Source organism: Marasmius oreades, chromosome 1 (assembly GCF_018924745.1).
Source record: "Marasmius oreades isolate 03SP1 chromosome 1, whole genome shotgun sequence".
NCBI lineage: Eukaryota > Fungi > Basidiomycota > Agaricomycetes > Agaricales > Marasmiaceae > Marasmius > Marasmius oreades.
In genome coordinates this window covers 3148954-3169405 of record NC_057323.1, presented here as the reverse complement: position 1 = coordinate 3169405, position 20452 = coordinate 3148954, and the positions used below count along the sequence as shown (strand labels likewise).

Here is a 20452-nt window from a genome sequence, read left to right as displayed (position 1 = left end):
TGCTTAAAATATGAACCTGGCTGTTAGCTGACTATAACTCAGTGCTCTAAAGTCGTTCTAGAGTTCTTGTAAATTCCCTTTTTTTTTGCGAGGAATGGTACTGTAAATTCGACTTCAAGGTAATTTATTACCTCACGCGACGCGAGAAATACGTCACAAATGGATTTTGCCACAATTTGCTCCATTCCCAAAACCACCGTCAGGCATATCCTGATATTATCGTTGTCAATGTCTATGCCAAAAGGTTTCATCTTTCAGCACGATTGAATCAGTGCACTAATCCTCCTTCACAGCAGTATTGTATTACGACCCTAAGTCCATCTGGTCTTCTGGGGGTGTGTTCCGCTCGATCCTAGTCATGATAATGATGATATTCACTCATTCCTATCGCTAGCTCTGCTTACTCTGTGAGTTGGTGGCTTCCACTGGAACTCGGTATCCATAATTTGTTCAGGATGGAGAAGGGCTATGGAGACGACGAACTTAATCTAAAGATCGTGGATCTCAGTGAGTTTATGCCATACTGATTTTCTGTGGAGCTGGGAACCTGACAATCAGGTAGGCAGAGGCGAGAATTATGGCCCATCGTTTCTACGCCTGAATTCGAAAGGTTCGTTATAATATACTTCGTTGCATCGAACACATCAACTTACCATCGATGTTCCGTCAGCTACCGTCCCAACTTTGGTAGTTCCCCTGGAGAAAACTTTGTCCGATGAAGTCGAAAGTCGTTACAAAGCCATTACAGAAACCAAAGTTCGTTTCATTTACTGTGTCGGCGTGTTGGTTGCTCAAGTCACAAATACTCAGGGGATCATTGAATTCCTGGACAAGTCGCGTTCTCCTTTGTCGCGTACTCACACAACATCCAACGCTCCTGCCCCTTCTTTGACCCCCGCTACCATCGCATTTTCGACCACATCCAAGATAATCATCGATGACATCCTTCACTCTGAACCTGCAAATCCCAATAACCTCTTGTTCATGAATGCCCGAGATGACCTTGCTTTACGGGAACTTTCTAGAGCTGTTTTTCCTCTGTTAAAAGGAAAACACCAGGCCTTGTCGCATTACCTTGCTGAAGCAGAAACCGGAAAGATCACCGTCACGGAAAAGATCAAAGACTTTTGGCGCAACGAGAATACTGAGGTTGAGAGCCTACTATCCGTGTTTGAAAAAGCGCTGCAATCTAGTGCTGAAATAGATGAAGAATCCAAGATCAAACGTGCAGCATATTTCAATATTGCCAGAGTAGCATGGGAAACTGGTATGCCAAAAATCCTCACAAAACTAAATGACGAAGTTATCGGACCGTTTGCTTTGGGTAAGGAATAATGCATTCATCAACGAGATAGTTTGGTCTTAGTGGTCGTTGTTCTAGGCGAACAGGTCTCCATTGCAGACCTACATCTCGCACCATGGCTTGCGCATGTTGCAAAACTTGCTGGTGCTACTACGTCTGACGATGGAAGTAGTGCCATCGAGAAAATCGAGAAACACGTTGGCAATGGATTCTCCCTCACTCGCGTTAATTTGCCAGTAGACTTGATGAAACTGGAAGGTGCCCGTCCTGCAAGCCGCAGTAAACTTGCTGCCTTTTGGGACGTTGTGAAAGAGAGGCCGAGTTGGAAGAAAATTTATGCAGATGGACTGGTTTAAATAACGATTGAACGAGAGTGTACATTAATTGCAGCAACGTAGAGGTTGCATAGGAGACTGAGAGACCCGTGCTCATGAATCCTGTGCGTGATACCAATAGCGCCAAACTGCAGCTCAGATTTTTCTTCCCTTTTAACCTTCAACTCGCCTCTGCATTATTGCATGTTACAACTTAACTCTCCCTCGTAGCGGTTCAGCGATGAACCCAATCTCAGAACGCCTGTCCTCCGATGGGTACGAAAGCTCAGATAGCCTCGATTCAACAGACACAATACAACAATTCCGGCTTGAAGATGGTCCTCGAGCTCACCCCTCCACTACCCCCATAGCATCCCGCTCTTCGTCCCCAACACGCCGATATTATTCATCGCACTCCTCAGCCTCTGAGGGAGATGCTGAATCTCATGGTCTTCTCGCGAGACGTGAAAATTGGCGAGAAGAACGTCGACGATGGTGGCAGCCTCCGCGTCGTTGGCAACGAGTAATGGATGCGCGGATATGGAGAACAGCTAGAAAGTGGTTGAGAAGACTTGTCCGCCATCCTTTATTCCCTAGACAACCCACTAGTATTGTCAGTGTTTCGTTTACGGCTGACTGCAGAACTTACTGAACGTGTTTTAAACAGATCCTAAGCATAGTCATGTTTGCGCTATTCGCCGTCCTCCTCACCATATTCCTCATGTATGTTCTCAATCCCGACAAAGAACCATTACCTTGGCGGGCGTACTGCTCTATGCCCTACATGAACTCACCTCCAGATGTTCACGACCCTACTCTCTACTCTGACCCGTATCATAACTATACACTTGGCATGCGTACACCTCTGTTTCCCCACAAAGAACTCGAACTGCTTCCTCCAGCGGGTATACTTATAGGCGTATTCTCGACAGATTCATCTTATGAACGACGGGCGTTGGTGCGGTCAACGTGGGCTACACATCCGCGGAGCAGGGATGGTGCAGGAGCAGGTGATAATGGTATTGGAACTTCTCGTACAATAGTACGTTTCATCATGGGACAACCACGAAAGGACTTTGAAAGGAGGGTAGCTTTGGAGATCGAAGGTGAGTACGACGAGTTTCGACTTACTTGAAATGGCTAAATAATTTGACTCTCAGAGTACAACGATATAATAGTGCTTCCCATGCAGGAGAATATGAACGATGGGAAAACTCATGCGTTCTTTTCATGGGCTGCTGATGACGCTTGGGTACCTCCTGTTTATAGGGAGACTCCTATACCTCCAGGCAAATATTCTTATTCGACAGAACATACAACTCCTCCGGTCCTTGCTCCCCATGACCCATGGCATGCCTTCCAAGATCGAATAAACGGATCTGTCAAGGATTGGGTAAGGCCAGACTTTGTTGTCAAAATGGATGACGATGCTTTTGTCATGCTGGCCGAACTGGAAGCACGTCTAAGACTCGAGTTGCATGCAAAACCATCTGATACAACCAACATACCTATCTTTCCTCCCTCATCTCCATTTCAGGATCCCTTGATCTACTGGGGTTATCTTGTTACCAACCGACTCCATCGTTTCATGGCAGGAGAGCTCTACACGTTGAGCTGGAGCTTAGTTGACTATGTTGCGAACGACCCAACCGTCAGACACCTGATCAAAGGGAAAGAAGATAAACAAACGGCGAAGTGGATGAAAGTCCACCCAAAGGCGCACCTCGTTCGATGGATTAGTGAACGCTGCTGGATTCACGACCACCCTAGAGCGGGAACGGTGTAAGTCCATATTGTATTGCGAAGCCCTGTCATCTGATATCCCGCCAGATACGCCCACGGCTTCTTGTTTCCCTCAGAGGTAACTCGAATAAGGAGAGATATGGCTTCGGCGCTCAGCAAATATACTGAAGAACATCGAGCTTCACAGTCATTAGGCAGTGAGCTAGGACCAACACCGGCATCGTGGGCACATTCTAGTGTATCGACTTTCCACGTCCGTTACTCGCCTCCTCTATCTGATCTCGATCTACCACAAAGCATCGAGGCGCTGGTTGAAGGAAGCGATATGTCCAAACTTCGTGAAGGTAATTTCCCCCTTCCTCCCTTGGCTTTCGAGACTGATCGTTATGGTCCTTCAGACAGTCCAATGACACCTAAATTTGCATGGGACCATCGGGAAGACAGGAAAACCAGATATGAAGGGTATCGCGTTGGAGGTACTGTCGCCGTGCATTTCATAAAACAGAATATGTGGTTTTTGGAGACAGCACTTGCACTACTTCAAGGAGAGGATGTGTTAGAAAGACAGCATTTACCCGTGGAGAGGAATGTGACCTTTGAAGACGAGGGGGATCGGACATTGAGAGACTAGTTTCGGTTCTAGTTGCTATCTATCTTTTACTTAACTCATATATCATGCTACACCCGTATCAGTTGAAACGTTGACGTTGAGGTCTTGAGCGTAAGTGCCTCCCATACGTCGCGTCACGCTAGGTTTAGGTAATGCCTCCTCGGACTGGCCTCCCACGTGGTGATAACAGCCCAAGTTTGGAATCAGGCGCTTGTCATCAGAACGTACTACTCTACTAGCTAGTCCATTTATCCCTCGAACGTCAACCTTTCCGCTTGGACAATTGTAGATGTGCGATACGGAATTGAGATGGCAGTAAAGGATCTAGTTGATCGGTTCGAGTCATCTGACTCCCAACAACCGCCCTCCACTCCTGCTCGTTTCATTACAGTCCAGTCTCGGAATTTACGAAACAGAAAACCCTCATTACCTCAGGAAACCATGGACGATGAGTCTGGCTCTGCTACGGCCTTCACGACTAGGATACCCTCTGTTAACAATAACTATACCACTCTAGACATAACCGATGCTGCACAACCATTCATTGGGATACAGTATCTGGAAGTTGAGGAGGATGAGGTGCCTTATCGGAGCCGCCCTATCTCTTACGAAGATGACGAGACTTGGAGATTAATCGAACCCGACCATACCTATCCCCCTTCGTCCGCTTCCCAACATTCATTTTCAATCACACCAACGCTAGTGCATTCCCGACATACTTTGGGACAGCATAACCCCATTTCTCCCACCGAACTATTCTCTCGCAAAGCCCCACCTCTGTACCTACCCAAACTCGACTCGTATCTGGAATCACTACCCCAACCGCCCTTCAATAACGTGAAGACGAACAGGGAAGCTGAAATGTTTCCACCGATGGACCGCTTAGTTGAGTCAGGGTACTCGGTAGAAGAACTCGAAGCAAACTCTCGTGTGGCTCCGTTTTGGCGTAACAAGAAAACCTTATTGGGCTCAGCGGTTAATGTCGTGCTTGGAATAACAGTGAGATCGTCATTGCAGTATCGCTTGGCTCCTTTGTATTCTGAAGAAGCGACGAATAGGGCTCGAGCATGCTTGCATCATTCTACAGTCTACAAGGAGTCGTCAATACTGTACAGGTTTTTGCGCTCATCCTGAGTACTATAGGTATTCCACAGCCCCTTGAATCTTCTCAATCAACTGCATCTCATTCTGTGTTCATTCCAGTACCTTTCAAGGGCGAAAGACTTGGTGATCATTGGAGAAAGCTGCTTTTGGGAACTATGTGAGCTCCGTTCAAGTTGTCGTCGAGCGCCAGCGGTGATATAACCTGCCGATAGTCCTAATGTCTTGGCATTGAACTTCGCTTCTGGCACAATGCAGTCTCTTATATTTCTCACCGTATTTATGGTTACGGCATCAGGTCTTCTCTATCGTTTCTGGAAATCGACACGGAAATGTGACCGGTACACAGAAATTGAAGGTCTTCAGCAAAACGATAAAAATGGAAAGGAGTGGAAGCTCGTCACCATTTCGTTTCTGCTTACTTTGATCTACCTCCCAATGAGCACAATGGCGGTACACGTCTTGGTGTGGTCTCAAGACCTATGGCCTATCCCGAATCCATACACAAATGCAACCTCTTTTCCGCCAGTTGTACCCCCTTTAGGCCCATCGCATGAATATCGAGATCCTTTGGATTTCTGCTGGACGACAACGATGAAGAAAAATGAGTTCAACTTTGCGCCTATCGTGATCATCCTCTCCATCGTCACCATTTTATTTGTGAGTTACATGCGCTGATGTTCGGTGGCTTCTGTTGGTGACACGGCTTTGTAGTTGACGATTTACTACCCCATTGCTTTGAGGCGCGTCATCCGAACGTCTGTCCCCAAGGTCGATCGCTTCACGGAGCTTGGAAGACCAAGGAACCCAGTCGATATGGACACGGAGTATCATCGTTTACTCGCGAGAGATACCAATCCATTTGCTTTTTTATATGCCGGTGGGTTCACTCGTTATACTTCTAAACAAGTTTATAAATCCACTTTTAGGTTTTCGGCGCGATTGGGGTACCTACGAACCAATCTATCTGTTTGTGAAATTGAGTACCCTGGTGATTGTCGCGGTCATTGACCCTGATAATTGCTTTTTTCGCTCGGCCCCCCGTGCTGTCATACCGATTGTTCGCCAGGTCCTTTTACTCACCTCCACCGTCGGCTTCTTTTTGGCACAGTGTTTTCTCGGACCTTTTCTTGATCCTGTGAATAACGCCAGCGAATGGGTGTCAAGATTAAACTACGTCCTTACTTCACTTTTAGCTCTGCTTGTTACTCTTGATGTACCTGGAAAGGATCTCCTGAATTATTATGTACTTTATGGGTGAGACTTCATTCTTCCTCGACCACCGAACACGAACTTGACCGCCAAGCTCAGAATATACATACTTACCTACGGCTTCAGCCTTTGTACGACCTTTTATTCTAGAACCGCGTCGAAGAAGCTAATTTGTCGCCCTAGATTTCACTGTCATCAACCTCTCGATTAGCAGAAAAACCGTGAAAAGTAAATCTTCCTTAGATTAACTGCAAAATTGACACTCACTCTTCACAGAACTGACCAGGCGAATAGATTTCAGTGAGTTTTATCTTAAGTAAATGTCTGGGTTGTCTTACTGAGCTTCCTCATAGGCATCGATGTTTTCTCACCAAGGTACTGGAGATGTCAACTCGTCCACTCTTGCCTACCTTGTTGACCACCTTTAGACTGGCGTTATCATACCCATCCCCACACCTGAAACGTAGGATATGGCAGGAGTCCATATCTATCTTGCTTCTGACCAGTCCTGAATGCAAAATACCGCCTCAGCAAAAGATGGTGTTTGCGCAAGCTCGCGATTCCGAATTCCCCCCTTATCTTTTGAACTTCCTCGGCTCTCCAGCAGAAAGGCATGTAGAGAATCTCAAGGTGAATATGACGTTACTACACCTCTTCCACGAACAATCAACACTAGTATGTCAGATTTTACGGGAAGTGGGATCATTGGAGTACCGGAAAGCCGTTGCCCTTATGTACGGGCCCGACTTTGAGCGGACTAGACAACTCGAGGAAGAAATTCAGAGGTATTTCACTGGGCCTGATTCGTACTGGAAACCGCCCGAAGAGAATGCAATACTTAACTGCACCCATTTCTTCGGTAATGCATGGATGATTCCGTTCCCTCCTACACTGGTCGGTATCTACCTTGGTATACCTGGTGTCATGCTCATTGTCCGATAGGTATTCCGCTACGATATTGGTCCTTATACTGTTCTTCGAGATGTTTCGGATCTGGAGTTGTACGTTCGACAAAATTCTTCACGGGAAATCCAACAGCGACGTGAGATCCGGATGTCGTTACGATCGTTAGACGGGCAAATGGTCTCATGGCGATATAACCATGTCCAAGTAAGTGATTTTCCTTCTTTGATGATAATTCCACAGATCTTATGTTACTCAGGCTATCGGTTCTCAATCTCTTTGTTGTGGTCTGAGGAAACGTTACAGTGCACAAGCGTCAAGACGTTACGAAACAGCCATACTCAAGATAGAGCAACGAGGGAATTTGGTTTGGCAAGGAGTTCAACTAGGCAGCGGCTTCACCGTCAAGCTCAAATATCCAAGAGGGATCATTCTTGACGGTGAAGCGATAGGACTAACTGACGACTTCGACCTGACTACCCTGCTGGCGAGATTTTTGACATCGAACCATCCGCTTATTCACACTCGACTACGTCACCTTGAGAGTGTACTCTCAGATTATCGCCATCATCACAGGAAGGAATGTCAATACAAAGCTCAAGTGTTGAGTTACAAATTCCTCTCCCATGTCTATGATCTTCCTCGTGACCCAACTGTCATGGTTGGGAGTTCTATCGACTATGAGCGAGACCCACGAGTCCGCCAGCTGATAGCTGGAAGTGAAGCGATCTTCGATACAGCTTACATGAGATTCCTTAGTGTTTCCCGATCAGAGGCCGCGACATGGTGGTACGTCTTTTGGGTGAGGGCTTCTTTCTTGGTTTGACGAGAGGAATAACTCACTGTTTCAGGACGACCTTTGGCGAAGAAATTGGGACACTATTGCTGGGCTCCAACTACATGCCACTGACTTCAACCCTCACTACCCTACATCCATCGCTTATATGCCTCTTCCCCGCCCGGCGCTGGAATCTTTTCTGGCACAGCGAAATCTGTTTTCAAAGAAGCCGAGGTGGGGAGATTTTTTCCATCCAGGCTTCTTGAACAAACTGTATCTTCGTCTAAATGAAGCTGTCTTCCGAGGGTCCAGCAAGGTATTTGGAATAACCGGGCGCTATCTAGAGCAACTACTGACTCTACTTCCAGCAAATCTTGTTTCATATGGGCAACGGTATCTCGGAGTTGGACATGGACCATGTCGATGTGGAAATGCGGGCTCAGGCATCGAATATCGGAACAGGCGGAGGCACGGACCACGACGATGCTTCGATTCTTCAGAGGCCAACGTATCGATGGGAAGGTCTATTAGAAGACCCCCCGTATCCATTCCAACGGCAGCAACGGAAGTTCATGAGTAAAGTAACTGCATGGTTAGGATTGGCACCTACTTGGAGAGCAGGTATACCTGTGCAAGGTGTTTCCATCGATGTACGGCTACAAGATGGACGATACGTTCTCCTTGAAAAGCCTAGTACTTCGAAGGACAATGATTAGACCATACTACGCAGATATCAGGATTTCTGTACATTTTGAACGTGCCGTAGTAGGTTGCTAAAGCACTCTCACCAGAAGTGCTGCAAGCACTCGATGGTGATCATAAATGAACGTTTACCATGAGAGGTGAAGGGAAAAATGAATAGGGCACGCGGGCCGGAAGTCGAAACGCGATCTCGGTTTTTCTTCCAGAACGCCCACCTACTTCTGCCGATATGACGCCAGAGGAATACGATAGCCTATCCTCAGAAGAGCGGAGAGTAAAAGATCAAGAAGAAAGGACGAGGGAAGCAACTGAACAGGCTGGTATGTTCAAATCGGTCAAAGCATCTCACTGCGTACTTAGTGTTCTTGATCAGCTTTGCCCTACAAATGGACTCAGACGCTGGGAGAAGTCGATATCGCCTTTCCAGTTCCAAAAGGAACTAAAGGGAAAGATCTAATTATTATGATACAAAAGAAGAAAATATCGGCCGGACTGAAGGGTAAAGACAAGATTCTCGAGGGCGAATTGTGCAAAGAGATCAAAATCGATGATAGTACCTGGACCCTCGGTGCGCTACTTTTTGGATACCTTCATTATGACCACTGATCATAATATTACTCCAGAGGACAACGAGAATGTGCATATCCATCTGGAGAAAGCGAACACTCAGCAGTGGTGGGAGAATGTGCTCACTCACCACCCAAAAATCGATACCACAAAGATCGAACCGGCTAATAGCAAACTCAGCGATCTAGATGGTGAAACGAGGTCAGTATTAACAATATTCAATGCTTAGCGGAATCTCTGACTGTTTACGCAGAGGAATGGTCGAGAAAATGATGGTAGGTGCATCTCGTTTACTTTTTCGATCGTTGTGTTAACGGGTGTCTAGTTCGATAATCAGCAGAAAGTAATTGTCCAGCGTCAAACTTGCGTTAAATCAGAGATTAAAGAATATTTTTAGCAAATGGGAAAGCCTACGTCCGACGAGCTCAAGAAAATGGAGGTGAGAATTTGCGGAGACTGACATTGTAAAACACTGACATCATGGTCCTGAAGGCATTGAAGAAATTCCAAGGTGCTCATCCAGAACTCGACTTCTCAAACGCCAAAATCTCATAAACAAAAGGTGAGCTAGTGTATCATCGGTTGTAGAGACAATGATAACGCTCGTGAACACAGGCAAAGCACCTATTCCCATTCCAATATTGTAATCTAGCGGTAACCTGTTATAAAACACCCGCCTGCATGTATAAAATATTCAACGCAGTCGTTGGCGTTTTCCTTTACGCGGTTCTGTAAGTAAACTCCCTTTCCGTTTGACCTTGTCGACCAAATTTTTGAGAGACTGCCCATCTTCCGCATGTTGTTTCTCGCTCACGGCACGGCGTTGGGATCGCTCATTCAGTAACGACTCCATTGCTTTGGTCTTCTTGAACCTAGCGAGGAGTTAGTAACCAAAGATTTTAAGGAGCTGGTACTGACTGAGGATGAGTGGGATCGATGGCAAAGTTGTGATCCTCGTGTATTGCCTTGAACCGGTCATCATTGACCTCCAAGATGAAATCTTCTTGTATTTCATTATCCTCATCCACCGTTTTCTTACCCTTCTTTTTGTTCTTCTTCTGCTTGCGCTCGACTTTCATAACAGCTTTCAGGTTGAAGTGTTGCGGTTCGGCACCGGAATCTTCATGAGAGACAAGAAGACTGTGTGCTTCCTCCTCAGTTGGCTCATAGCTGAGCGTTGCACCAGATTTCTTCTTGGATTCATGTGCCGAATGATCACCATCGCTCGTAGCATCGAAGAAATCGTCGTCAGCTGTCACCGCTTTCTTTACCTCCTCTTTCCTTTTCTTCCGCTTTTCCTTCATCTTCCGCTGATACTTCTCTAATGTGGTCTCGTCTTGGCCATCCTTTCTGTCGGCAAGGCCGGGCATAAATGTGACTTCCATGTCTACATCGTTGTCGCGTACACCATCATCCCTGTTCCAGCCCTCAGGAAGTTGATCGTTTCCGCCAAGTAGTAAAGAGCGCAGCTTATCTCGGGATAAACCATTCCTATTGTCTTCGAGTTCAGACTCAGACTCAGAAGCGGAAGCGATGTATGCTTGAAAATCTCCGTCACCGAGTTCTTTGCGAGTGATGGTTCTACGAGTAACCTTGCTGCGCTCCGGATCGTCTTCATCCCATGTCAGCTTGACCTTAGAGTGACGCAGTGCCTCAAATCCAGAAGAAATGGAAATGAGATCCTGTCCGCGAACCAATCTATTGGACTCACATCGGTAACGAATTCGACAGCCCTGTAACCCGTTTCTACATCTTCGTTGGCTTCGTCTCTAGTGCGGTGTAAGTACAGTTGGAATTCGTACACAAAACCCACAACCTTGGTTCATCCTCAAAAGTCATGTCATTGGGGACGAAACTTAAATCGAACACGTTTGCAGACCGTTCGAGTTCCGTTCCATCCAGCTCATTGTAGATGTGTGAAGCCGCGTCCACCGTATCACAGCTAACAATAGCGTAATAGTATCTGTCCAAAGACATAAGAGTAAGCAATCACAAATGAACGAGCTACAACTCGCCTAAGCCGATCAAGCTGGTACTTGCGCAGAGCATCCTCATCAAAATCATTTTCATCCCCCACATCGTAAATGGTCCGTTCATTGATCTCTTCTCCTTCAGCCTTCCCCTTTTTACGAAATAGCTCTGGCGGAGGGCCCTCCTTCTCTTCGCGTACCATCCTCTTCTTGCCAAACTCACTGGGATAGACCTTGACGCTTAAAACCTTTCCACGAGCGATAGTCGTTCCTTTGAGATGCTGCCTTTGGCCGGATGTGTTCGGCTTTGAAGTAGATGCCAAAGTAGGTGCTGTCGGTGAAACCAAAGAGGTGCAAATTTTGAAGAGATGTACTGCTCTGACATGCTCCCAGTCAAGGTTAACGATCGCCAGTCGGTTTGTCCTGTCAGCGGTCTCTAATACCAATTCGGATTCCGAGTGATTCTTATTATATGCAGCTGCTTCGGCATCCAAATCCGCGAAGTGGTTCTCGTCCAGGTCAACTTCTTCCCCCTCGTCTGTAACATACATCGGACGTGAGGCGTCTTGACCAATGGTTATAAACCCTTCATCATCCCGTTCATCCTCCTCTTCAGCTAGGTTGTCCTCTTCATCCGAAGACTCCATAAGAACGCCCCCTCGAGCATAGTCGGGGACGTTTGAACCGGACTCCTCGTCATTCTCAAGGCGATAGAAACGTTTCAAGTTCTCTTCATCATGACCCTCTGCCAATGCACGGCCATACTTGTCTACACGCACTATCATTCAAAGCAGGATCAATCCAGGAAATAGAACTATCATGATGTGAAAATTACCGGACGTAGTATTTTTTCCTTTGGACTTTTGTTTTGGCTGGAACACAGATTTGAAGCGTTCGTCGACGACAACTTTAGATTGATGTTTCCTTGGGCGACGAAAACGAGGGTCTGTCTTGAGTCGAGCAAATCGAGGATCCGACATGGATGAGAAAATAAATATAAGAGCGCGGCACGGGCAGTACTGTGGCGTGATGGCAACGCCAAGCAGCAACCGCCAACCGCTTACATAAAAACCCTTCACCTTTTCGTTCCCGCCCTCGTCTTCTTTCCCTTCCTTCGTTTCTACCAGGCAAGTATTGGTTTTTGCTTTCAACTGTGCTCTGACTCTTCGCTTCCAGTACATTGCCTAGTGCATATATATCTTCTTGCCAGGTTGCAGGATCCTCCCTTCCAGCTGTCACTTTTACGCATTTCATTCCTTGAATCAATCATGTTCTCTCGTTCGACATTTATCACCCTTATGTTTGTCTTCCTCACTGCTCAAGTCTTTGCTACGCCTCTACCAATGCCAGTATGTCAGGTTTATCCCATAATCTAACATCCGCTCAACCACTTTACGTTGTAGATGAGGATGATGCGTCGCCAGCTGGCACCTCTTGATACCATCCCAGCCTATGTTAAGCGCCAAATCAACAATATGCCTGTCCAGAAGCCCACAAAGTCCGACGAGGATGGCATCAAACTCTACAGGCGGCAGGATGAGCCCATCCCCGCTGAGGTAGCCACAAAGTCTGACGGGGATGGCATTAAGCTCTACAGGCGGCAGGATGAAATCATCCCTGCTGAGGTAGCCACAAAGTCTGACGGGGATGGCATTAAGCTCTACAGGCGGCAGGATGAAATCATCCCCGCTGAGGTGGCCACAAAGTCTGACGGGGACGGCATCAAGCTCTACAGGCGGCAGGATGAAATCATCCCCGCTGAGGTGGCCACAAAGTCTGACGGGGACGGTATCAAGCTCTACAGGCGGCAGGATGAAATCATCCCTGCTGAGGTAGCCACAAAGTCTGACGGGGATGGCATTAAGCTCTACAGGCGGCAGGATGAAATCATCCCCGCTGAGGTGGCCACAAAGTCTGACGGGGACGGCATCAAGCTCTACAGGCGGCAGGATGAAATCATCCCTGCTGAGGTAGCCACAAAGTCTGACGGGGATGGCATTAAGCTCTACAGGCGGCAGGATGAAATCATCCCCGCTGAGGTGGCCACAAAGTCTGACGGGGACGGCATCAAGCTCTACAGGCGGCAGGATGAAATCATCCCTGCTGAGGTAGCCACAAAGTCTGACGGGGATGGCATCAAACTCTACAGGCGGCAGGAGGACGTCATTCCCGCCGCGTATTAATCGCTGTTCGTTTGCCTCTCCGTTCAAGAAAAGAAAACTGCCAACTGATAGCTTCCTTCACAGGTGTAGCCAGGGTTGTCGGGAGAGAAAGAGTATGATATTTTTCACATGCGTGGGTGCCTGGATCATGCCCCAGTGGCGTGAGGCAGATTCCGACTCTCGCTGTGCAGACCCCCGTTGTATAGTTAGTTGTCGTGCACTGGTTGCAAAATTTTAAATTCCGTTTGGGAGAGAGATAAGGAACACAAAGATCGATCTATCAAAGGAATCGCCTTCAGTCTGTAGGGTATTTTCTCCAGACCCAAACATGATACCCTCCAGCCGCAACTATTGCATCCCCTTCTGGGAACATTGTACACGTTTGAAAAGCGTCGGTGGGGTCTGTAAGCTCAATTTGCCAGCTTGGCACGTCTTCGTCAACTTCGGAGATATTCAACTTCCTTGCTGCTTCAAGTAGCTCTTCATCAGTCATCCAACGGCATGGGGGAGGTCGACGTGGAGGGAAGTCAGCAATGTTTACTATCGTTACCCTCTTCCATTGCGGATACGTATAAAGAAGTAAAGGATCATGGTTCTCCTCCCTGAAAACATGGAAAGCGGAAGGCGTGTCAAATTGGGTCGGTGTCGGGGACAGATTAATTGAAGCCAATATTTGGAACGATGCTTAGCGGGAGTATCCTGTTAAGTCTACACTTAGGAAGAGAAGAAATCAGGCTCACCGGATTCCTGATAGTCCTGAATGCACATATTAAGCCGAGATGATAACCGATCTATGGAAGAATCTTACTGAGGCGCAACCCCGCAAGGCTGTTTGTTGACTGGGATGTTCATTCCATCCGACTGGGAAGAAACGATCTTTACCCAGCCAGCGCCACAGGACCATGTAGGCTGGTTCGATATCGGGATGTTCGTCGTCAGTGGCAGGGATGCTCATTATCGCAGGAGCGCTGTGCGTCAAAAGGATGTCATCCGAGATCCTTAAAATAAATGTTCAGAGGATGAAGATCTCGTCAAAGTGTGAGCCTTGTCGTACCAGTCAATTGACAACACGCGAGCTTTGTGAATTGTAGTACTGCTGAACAAAGGCTTGTCCTCTCGCACTAGTTTTTGATCCGGTAGGAAAGGAAAAGGTATGTGCCAGATTTTGACGGCGCGGTCCATCTGTGGGCGCTGAGTAAGAGATATACACAAGTACTGGGACCGGAGGATGTATACCCCGCAAGTCGCGATAACTGGATAGTGTTTATGGAATGCCTGCGAGAACGTCATGGAGAGATGTCGGCGTCCACGGGCAGAAATGCTTTTCTTACGGCTGCAAAAACATCCCCTTGATGACCACCAGACGGACCACCAGCGAGGACCATGACACATCTTCCCCAACCTTCGTCACGGTAGTAGCCCTCTGGATCATTTCCATCCAGACCATGTGCGCCTCCAGCAAGGCTGGGCTTGTTTTGAGGCGGCCAGACTGGATTGTTGGGTCTCTGTTTTGGTTTTTGCTTTAGGTCGTATAATCTGGTTGAAAAGTCTCGGGAGGTGGTCGCAAACATGTACGGGACCGAAGGGTGGACGACGATCGAGGTGATGTGCTGAGGAAGACAGAAATCAAGTATTTGTTAGTATAAAACATCGAAAGAAGGTTTCAGAGGCAAAACATACGTTTCCGTGACCACGAAGAATAGATACTATCTTGTTCTCCCGGATGCTGTAAATGTATATCAAGTAGCGATTGGTGATCACTATGATGGGCTGAAAAGATTCATCCGTTTTCAAGGTCCATGCTACGTTTATCTTGTCAGTAGGCAAGCCATAATCGCAGGCCTTTTGTTCTGGGAGCTTGATACGTATCGGGTGCTTCGCAGAACGGAGGAAGAAAATATACACCTCATTAGGGTCGCCACCAACTACGACCGCGTCGGAGTAATCGTTCACAATCTTTTCCCAGTCATCTGGGTTCAAAGATGTATCTCCGTCATACCAGAAACCGGCTGGAGATTCTCGAGTCCAAGGGAAAGCTGCAATACTGCGAAATTTGCGGGACTGCCTCGCGGTGGCTGAGTTCAACTACGACAACTCATCAAATGCGAGAATTAAACCAGTGAAGGTGATGTGATTACTGACACTGAATTTTTTATGGAGGTAGAAAGGATGCTTGGAATGATTTCTGTACCATGGCTGAGGATCTTCTGGTGCGTGCATCAAAGTGAGGGAGGTAACAAGAACAGTTAAATACATACGGGGAGTGGTTCAACAAGGTTCAACAACACTCCGAGTCTTTCCTTATTCGTCATTGTCATCCCTCCTTCTCCATGTCGGAGTTCGAGCCCAAGCCTACATTAGAAAAAACAACGAAATGGGGTCTACAGAGTGGTATGTAGATATCTACTGCCCAAGTAATCTTCCTGCTCATGCGTAGTGGTTGCCAGCGGTCATCGGATTGGTATATAGCACTCTTCAGAACGCTCTCGGACAACATTCACATGGTGCAGCTGGTGTTTTTACGCGGACAGGAGGGACTATAACGTTCTTTGGTATTCAGAAAATTCGCTTGATTTTCTCAAATCGTTAATTTGCCATACAATAGCTGCCATGGGTGCGACATTTGCCTTCACGGAAGCAACAGTCGCCAACCAGCGTCGCAAGGATGACGCACTCAATTCCGTAGCTGGTGGATGTGCTGCAGGATTTTTGGCTGGTATTCGATGTACGTGGCACTACATATCCAGGTGAAAAGTTTGGCTGATATCTTCCGTAGCTCGTTCATTACCCGCTGCTGTTGGCGGATGCGCGTTTCTAGGAGCGACCACGGGCCTCTTCGACAGAGCAGGTCAGTTCACAGGAGATTCGGGGTGGTATAGCGAAGAAAGCCGTAGCAAATTCTTAAAAAAGCCTCTCGACCTTTCAACTACATCCGATTCGGAATGAATACTTTATTTGTCGCAACGCAGAGGTCTCCGCTCAGCCGACTGAGAATGGCTATTGCGACCTGGACGCTTTCCAAGGCATTACTGCGTCGATGTTGGTCGGCAACTACGTCTTGATACAACAACTCAATACCAGTCCACCCTTCTTTGTCCACGCGCGTCTGTTTTGTTGTAGTGAGATTTGAATTACACGATTACTGTCATCCCGATTTCTTTTCGGCGATATTCCCTTCTTTGAGTTGGTATTTCTGTCGAAAGACATTAGGTTCAGGTCGGCAGAGACAGGAGTCGGAATCCCGAGGGTGCATCTATAAAAGGAAAGCGTTCTCTTCCCCAAAGTTTTTCTCAACCCCAAAAAGCTGGTATCGACCCTCTCACTTAGACAGCTATCTACGACCGACTACGATAATGAGCACTTTGCCCAGGTCAAAATCAGCACCTCAACCATTGCCTGCGTTGAGTGCGTGCGCCAGCACCAATGTCCATTCTCTGCCGCGTTCCGCCTCACATCAGACAATACAACCGAAAGCGAAGAGTGCTCCTATGGGTGCAGTGCGACCAACAAACCGGGCACTCCATTCACCAAGGATAGAACGCGAACAACCATTTAACTTGGCTGGGTTCTTCCCTACTGGAACTTTGGGCGAGATGCAAAACGAAGCATCGAGTTGGTGGCTACGAGAAGGGGATGAGGAGAGTGAGGGCCAAAGCTGGTGTCCCGCGGTAGCAGAAGCTGGGACCGAGGGGATGGTTGGACAGATCAGTGATGAAATGACGAGAGCAGCCATTAAAAATGAAGACAAGATGGGAATTCTGTCATTTGGTGAGTGCCCCCGAGATTGAAAAGAGTCATTTGACCCAAGTTGTGATTTGTTAGGAAACTTCTTTGCGAGGAAGGATGATGGACGACAAGAACGTCTGCTAAGCCCATATTCCGACGATGAACCCGTTGATCACGAGTCGCTGTATCTGTCGTTATGTGCAAGAAGAAGAGCGCAGGGGATTGAGAGTGTGGAAGGAAGGTTTGGGGAATTGTTCTTGTAGACGACTTTTGTAATTAATTGGGACTGTACTCTGTACCGGAATGTGAGAATTCATACTCCGAAAAAGGCCGTTATGTGCCGTGACGCCGTGGGTATAAAATGCCGCGTGGAAAAATGGGCCGCGTGGAGGTTTCTTTCCTTTTCCCTTCTTTCTCTCACGCTGCTTGATCGCTATGAGCGATATCTCTCTTTTCCTCAACTCTGCCATGTCCTCTGCTGCCCAGGATTCAGCTTCTCGTTCGAGCTCTCCAGGCGCAATATATGTTTGTTATTTGACCTTCCCTCTTTTCCTCTGCTTATTCATCAACGAGAACAGGTTCCAAACAACCCAAATCCTCCCCAGTCCTCCTCTTCGAGTCCCGTAACCCCTGCACCTCCTGCTTCTTTGCAATCAATATTAGCTGCTTCACAAAAAGACCCCCATCCTAATGGCCGTCCTCAGTCATCGTCCTGGGAGGAATCACCTGCTCACCCTCAACCAGAGAATGTACCAGCAACTTCGAGTTCCTCCAGTGTATGTCCCTTCGCGCCTCATTTTCGCTTCCCTCTCAATCATTCATTCCTTTACAGTTGTCCAAGCGCAAACATGAAGAATCCGACGGCTCAGACGATGCTCACAATAAAGTCCGCCGCGTCGTACGCGACCATATCACCCACGACCCTTCTCGCGTCGTGCCTATGACCACCGTCATTTGTCTCCACGCCGCTGTGGCTCAAAAGTCCTACGGCAGTGAGAAGCGTTTCCTTTGTCCACCACCTGTCGTACATATCGAAGGCCCTGTCTGGCATATGAGAAATCAGCAACTATCAATGTCCGTGGTGTCCGAGACGGGTGAACGTTCTTTTGAGCAAAAAGCACCCCTCGACAATTCCATGACCGCCAGCTTCAAATTCCTACACGTTACAGGGGCTGCCAAGGCCAAGAGTTTTCAGCTTTCACTCGACATCGCTGAACCTCACCCTTCATCTCATAGTTCAGAGGGTGATGGCCCTCCCGGTCGCGTTTGGGCAACGTTTGACTCCGCACCAGTAACTATCATCTCGAAACCATCCAAAAAGACAGCCAAGACGCGCAATATCTCCTCCTGTATTCTGGCCGGTGGGCCCGTATCTCTATTTAATCGCATCAATTCTCAGACTGTACGGACCAAATACATGACTATTGACCATGGTCAATTATGTGCCAGTAACGTTGCATGGTCAGCCTTCAATGTCAATGTTGTTCGCCGTCCTCATGAACTGCCGAACATTGGTGCGTCGCCGTCATGTGATGTGAAACTTTCGCGTTTTCAACTCTCACACTATCGTCTTTTTCAGGGCCTCAGCCCGTCACTTATGGTTGCGAAATCGTCCTTTCAGACACCCAATCAGGCATAGCAACTGCTCCTCTTATTATCCGCAAGGTTGATAAGGGCCGAGTTTCAGCTGAGGACGGTGGCCCGGTCAGCCAGATGCAGAAGATTGCATTGCAACGAGTGAATCCAGACGGTTCAAGACACTATCTCTCCGCGGCTGGGCCTATCCCTGGGACCACTGGTGTCGTAGCACCTCCTGCGCCAGGAATGTCAACTCAGGCCGGAACTCACGCTCTGCTCTTCCAGTCTCCTCGCGTAAGGGACGAGGTGAAGGATGGCATTCGACAAATTCTCGATGAAGTTGATGATTATCTATGCTGGACCATCGTTGGCATTTGTATGTTCGGTTTCCGTACCGCTGAAGCTTCGTATTGACTATCCACCGAAATCAGCCAAATTTCAATATACCTTTTTCGATTCATCTGGGAAAAACAATACTATACCAGAACAACCCATTACTCCTTTCCCCACGTTGTTCACCGCTCCAGTCTATCGACAAGCAACTAACACCGTTGAGTTGACCGTATCCAACTTTTTCTATGAGGATCCGAAATCGAGACAACAACTTCCGCTTGATGTGTATCTCGGAAATCTTGGACCTCTATCACACCGAGTCTTTGGTGCCTCGCCTCCCGGTCCTCTCACGAACATCTCCCCGTTTGTACAGGCGCCCCCACCAGGACTACCAGAGCCAACGGCGCCTGGCCCATCTGATTCACCCACATCCCCTGTGTCACCGAGAGCCCAGCCGTTCTTGCCGTCAATGACGGGGCCTTTGCATACGATTGTCATCGTTGACATGCCACCCCTTTCGGATGTAATCAAGGCGCTTGAAGACGATGCTCTTCCCGCACCCGCAGACCGGTCGGAAAACCACTCACCTACTGATGGCTCTAACCCCGCGAGGCGAAACGGCTCAGGGCCGCCACCATCCATCAGCGGTCGTAGCTTACCATTGTTGTTTATCCGAGCTTCAGATGGTGTTGGATATCATTCAGGCCGAACTATCGCTTGCGATAATAACGTGTATCCTATCGACATCAATGGTCAACATCCTGGAAACATTGACCCTACTTGGTTGCCTCCGATGCCTCCGGACGGTTCTGTTCCTCCTCCGCCGGCACTCAGTAGTTGGACTTTGAGAGTAATGTAAAGGCTTGGTCTTAAGACCAAGTTTTCTTTCTCCTTGTTTATCCGCATCTTTACCGTCCTTTTTTATTGGGTCTATTCACCAAAATGTACATATCTATAACCCCCTTGTCGAAGTGCTGTGCCAATCTAGTTTCCCACCTTGTATTTGTATTATACTTCTCAACAAAAAGGGAGCTCCGCGACGATTAGCCAGGCAAAGTGAAAGTGAAAGTGGGTAAGGAAGTGTAGGGTCTAAAAGGACCCCGGAATAGAGGGTCGGTTCCAAACCTAGTACTCGGCTCGCGCAAGCTGCCAAGCAAAGTACTCAAATGATTGACTCATGAATTCATGGGTTTATAGGTGGAAAGAAATATTGCCTTTTATGGTAAATGATAGGTGGAAACTGTCTCTGGAATCTCGCGAGTAGGTGGATGGAATTAACATCTAAAAAATCGGAAAAAAATAATTATGCTTTAAAAACCCTCGTCTTGGACGACGCTTCCTTGTACATTCTTACTGGACCAATCCAAGACCCGAGGGATTCGTGGCTCATAGCGGGTTTGAGACGATGAGCAGCGAGGGGAAGAAAAAAATGAACGCTATATTCATAATG

The 20452-nt window shown here is 47.7% G+C and overlaps 10 protein-coding genes across 12 annotated transcripts; 8 read left to right on the top strand and 2 right to left on the bottom strand.

Moving 5' to 3' along the window:
* The first annotated feature begins 89 nt into the window (after positions 1-89).
* Positions 90-1763, top strand: E1B28_001053 (uncharacterized protein). The gene is made up of 8 exons (XM_043146949.1): positions 90-244; positions 294-335; positions 395-407; positions 455-507; positions 563-610; positions 671-756; positions 811-1324; positions 1382-1763. The coding sequence occupies exons 1-8, from the start codon at positions 160-162 to the stop codon at positions 1657-1659; spliced, it is 1119 nt and encodes a 372-aa protein (XP_043015654.1). The 5' UTR covers positions 90-159; the 3' UTR covers positions 1660-1763.
* Positions 1764-1858: 95 nt separating this feature from the next.
* E1B28_001052 (uncharacterized protein) lies at positions 1859-3991 on the top strand (the record flags this gene model as incomplete). The annotated part of the gene is made up of 5 exons (XM_043146948.1): positions 1859-2230; positions 2285-2723; positions 2778-3399; positions 3448-3704; positions 3759-3991. The coding sequence occupies 5 exons, from the start codon at positions 1859-1861 to the stop codon at positions 3989-3991; spliced, it is 1923 nt and encodes a 640-aa protein (XP_043015653.1).
* A 185-nt stretch (positions 3992-4176) lies between these two features.
* On the top strand, positions 4177-8832 carry E1B28_001051 (uncharacterized protein). The gene is made up of 16 exons (XM_043146947.1): positions 4177-4969; positions 5029-5113; positions 5174-5231; positions 5287-5731; positions 5786-5951; positions 6001-6328; positions 6383-6414; positions 6467-6511; positions 6560-6583; positions 6637-6658; positions 6712-6913; positions 6968-7177; positions 7226-7393; positions 7446-7988; positions 8038-8280; positions 8333-8832. The coding sequence occupies exons 1-16, from the start codon at positions 4280-4282 to the stop codon at positions 8678-8680; spliced, it is 3609 nt and encodes a 1202-aa protein (XP_043015652.1). The 5' UTR covers positions 4177-4279; the 3' UTR covers positions 8681-8832.
* Positions 8833-8842: 10 nt separating this feature from the next.
* Positions 8843-9937, top strand: E1B28_001050 (uncharacterized protein). The gene is made up of 8 exons (XM_043146946.1): positions 8843-8986; positions 9040-9234; positions 9290-9434; positions 9487-9508; positions 9559-9576; positions 9631-9672; positions 9726-9795; positions 9849-9937. The coding sequence occupies exons 1-7, from the start codon at positions 8896-8898 to the stop codon at positions 9786-9788; spliced, it is 576 nt and encodes a 191-aa protein (XP_043015651.1). The 5' UTR covers positions 8843-8895; the 3' UTR covers positions 9789-9795; positions 9849-9937.
* Positions 9928-12251, bottom strand: E1B28_001049 (uncharacterized protein; the record flags this gene model as incomplete). The annotated part of the gene is made up of 6 exons (XM_043146945.1): positions 12039-12251; positions 11249-11981; positions 11050-11196; positions 10945-11002; positions 10152-10885; positions 9928-10105 (listed from the first exon to the last, which is right to left on the bottom strand). Exons 1-6 carry the CDS (start codon positions 12181-12183, stop codon positions 9928-9930), a joined length of 1995 nt encoding a protein of 664 aa, XP_043015650.1. The 5' UTR covers positions 12184-12251.
* Positions 12252-12282: 31 nt separating this feature from the next.
* Positions 12283-13586, top strand: E1B28_001048 (uncharacterized protein). Of its 3 annotated transcripts, none has more exons than XM_043146942.1 (5): positions 12283-12330; positions 12380-12552; positions 12607-12897; positions 13243-13391; positions 13450-13586. In XM_043146942.1, exons 2-4 carry the CDS (start codon positions 12472-12474, stop codon positions 13384-13386), a joined length of 516 nt encoding a protein of 171 aa, XP_043015647.1. In that variant the 5' UTR covers positions 12283-12330; positions 12380-12471; the 3' UTR covers positions 13387-13391; positions 13450-13586. The 3 variants fall into 3 exon arrangements, with proteins under 3 accessions (XP_043015647.1, XP_043015648.1, XP_043015649.1); XM_043146943.1 differs by having other exon boundaries at positions 12607-13035; positions 13174-13391; XM_043146944.1 differs by having other exon boundaries at positions 12607-13173; positions 13312-13391.
* E1B28_001047 (uncharacterized protein) lies at positions 13587-15626 on the bottom strand. The gene is made up of 8 exons (XM_043146941.1): positions 15508-15626; positions 15046-15450; positions 14697-14975; positions 14602-14640; positions 14420-14547; positions 14174-14363; positions 14106-14121; positions 13587-14049 (listed from the first exon to the last, which is right to left on the bottom strand). The coding sequence occupies exons 1-8, from the start codon at positions 15619-15621 to the stop codon at positions 13661-13663; spliced, it is 1560 nt and encodes a 519-aa protein (XP_043015646.1). The 5' UTR covers positions 15622-15626; the 3' UTR covers positions 13587-13660.
* A 29-nt stretch (positions 15627-15655) lies between these two features.
* Positions 15656-16633, top strand: E1B28_001046 (uncharacterized protein). Its single transcript, XM_043146940.1, has 4 exons — positions 15656-15756; positions 15813-15917; positions 15971-16090; positions 16142-16633. Exons 1-4 carry the CDS (start codon positions 15696-15698, stop codon positions 16309-16311), a joined length of 456 nt encoding a protein of 151 aa, XP_043015645.1. The 5' UTR covers positions 15656-15695; the 3' UTR covers positions 16312-16633.
* On the top strand, positions 16613-17414 carry E1B28_001045 (uncharacterized protein). The gene is made up of 2 exons (XM_043146939.1): positions 16613-17133; positions 17188-17414. The coding sequence occupies exons 1-2, from the start codon at positions 16719-16721 to the stop codon at positions 17352-17354; spliced, it is 582 nt and encodes a 193-aa protein (XP_043015644.1). The 5' UTR covers positions 16613-16718; the 3' UTR covers positions 17355-17414.
* Positions 17415-17478: 64 nt separating this feature from the next.
* On the top strand, positions 17479-20055 carry E1B28_001044 (uncharacterized protein). Its single transcript, XM_043146938.1, has 5 exons — positions 17479-17616; positions 17670-17867; positions 17924-18605; positions 18671-19045; positions 19101-20055. The coding sequence occupies exons 1-5, from the start codon at positions 17527-17529 to the stop codon at positions 19859-19861; spliced, it is 2106 nt and encodes a 701-aa protein (XP_043015643.1). The 5' UTR covers positions 17479-17526; the 3' UTR covers positions 19862-20055.
* The last annotated feature ends 397 nt before the right edge of the window (positions 20056-20452 follow it).

Coding starts and splice junctions, on each gene's coding strand:
- E1B28_001045 (XM_043146939.1), top strand. CDS start 16,719: ATGAGCACTTTGCCCAGGTCAAAATCAGCACCTCAACCATTGCCTGCG. Junction 17,134..17,187: donor GATGGGAATTCTGTCATTTG/GTGAGTGCCCCC, acceptor GTGATTTGTTAG/GAAACTTCTTTGCGAGGAAG.
- E1B28_001047 (XM_043146941.1), bottom strand. CDS start 15,621: ATGTATTTAACTGTTCTTGTTACCTCCCTCACTTTGATGCACGCACCA. Junction 14,548..14,601: donor CAGTTATCGCGACTTGCGGG/GTATACATCCTC, acceptor CAGCGCCCACAG/ATGGACCGCGCCGTCAAAAT. Junction 14,364..14,419: donor CGCGTGTTGTCAATTGACTG/GTACGACAAGGC, acceptor ATTTATTTTAAG/GATCTCGGATGACATCCTTT.
- E1B28_001051 (XM_043146947.1), top strand. CDS start 4,280: ATGGCAGTAAAGGATCTAGTTGATCGGTTCGAGTCATCTGACTCCCAA. Junction 6,329..6,382: donor AATTATTATGTACTTTATGG/GTGAGACTTCAT, acceptor CGCCAAGCTCAG/AATATACATACTTACCTACG. Junction 6,659..6,711: donor ATCGATGTTTTCTCACCAAG/GTACTGGAGATG, acceptor GACCACCTTTAG/ACTGGCGTTATCATACCCAT.
- E1B28_001046 (XM_043146940.1), top strand. CDS start 15,696: ATGTCGGAGTTCGAGCCCAAGCCTACATTAGAAAAAACAACGAAATGG. Junction 15,757..15,812: donor GAAATGGGGTCTACAGAGTG/GTATGTAGATAT, acceptor AGTGGTTGCCAG/CGGTCATCGGATTGGTATAT. Junction 16,091..16,141: donor ATTTTTGGCTGGTATTCGAT/GTACGTGGCACT, acceptor TATCTTCCGTAG/CTCGTTCATTACCCGCTGCT.
- E1B28_001048 (XM_043146943.1), top strand. CDS start 12,472: ATGTTCTCTCGTTCGACATTTATCACCCTTATGTTTGTCTTCCTCACT. Junction 12,553..12,606: donor CTACGCCTCTACCAATGCCA/GTATGTCAGGTT, acceptor TTTACGTTGTAG/ATGAGGATGATGCGTCGCCA. Junction 13,036..13,173: donor ATGAAATCATCCCTGCTGAG/GTAGCCACAAAG, acceptor ATCCCTGCTGAG/GTAGCCACAAAGTCTGACGG.
- E1B28_001044 (XM_043146938.1), top strand. CDS start 17,527: ATGAGCGATATCTCTCTTTTCCTCAACTCTGCCATGTCCTCTGCTGCC. Junction 17,868..17,923: donor CAACTTCGAGTTCCTCCAGT/GTATGTCCCTTC, acceptor ATTCCTTTACAG/TTGTCCAAGCGCAAACATGA. Junction 19,046..19,100: donor CTGGACCATCGTTGGCATTT/GTATGTTCGGTT, acceptor CACCGAAATCAG/CCAAATTTCAATATACCTTT.
- E1B28_001053 (XM_043146949.1), top strand. CDS start 160: ATGGATTTTGCCACAATTTGCTCCATTCCCAAAACCACCGTCAGGCAT. Junction 245..293: donor GTCAATGTCTATGCCAAAAG/GTTTCATCTTTC, acceptor CCTCCTTCACAG/CAGTATTGTATTACGACCCT. Junction 611..670: donor TCTACGCCTGAATTCGAAAG/GTTCGTTATAAT, acceptor ATGTTCCGTCAG/CTACCGTCCCAACTTTGGTA.
- E1B28_001050 (XM_043146946.1), top strand. CDS start 8,896: ATGACGCCAGAGGAATACGATAGCCTATCCTCAGAAGAGCGGAGAGTA. Junction 9,235..9,289: donor TGATAGTACCTGGACCCTCG/GTGCGCTACTTT, acceptor ATATTACTCCAG/AGGACAACGAGAATGTGCAT. Junction 9,673..9,725: donor ACGAGCTCAAGAAAATGGAG/GTGAGAATTTGC, acceptor ATGGTCCTGAAG/GCATTGAAGAAATTCCAAGG.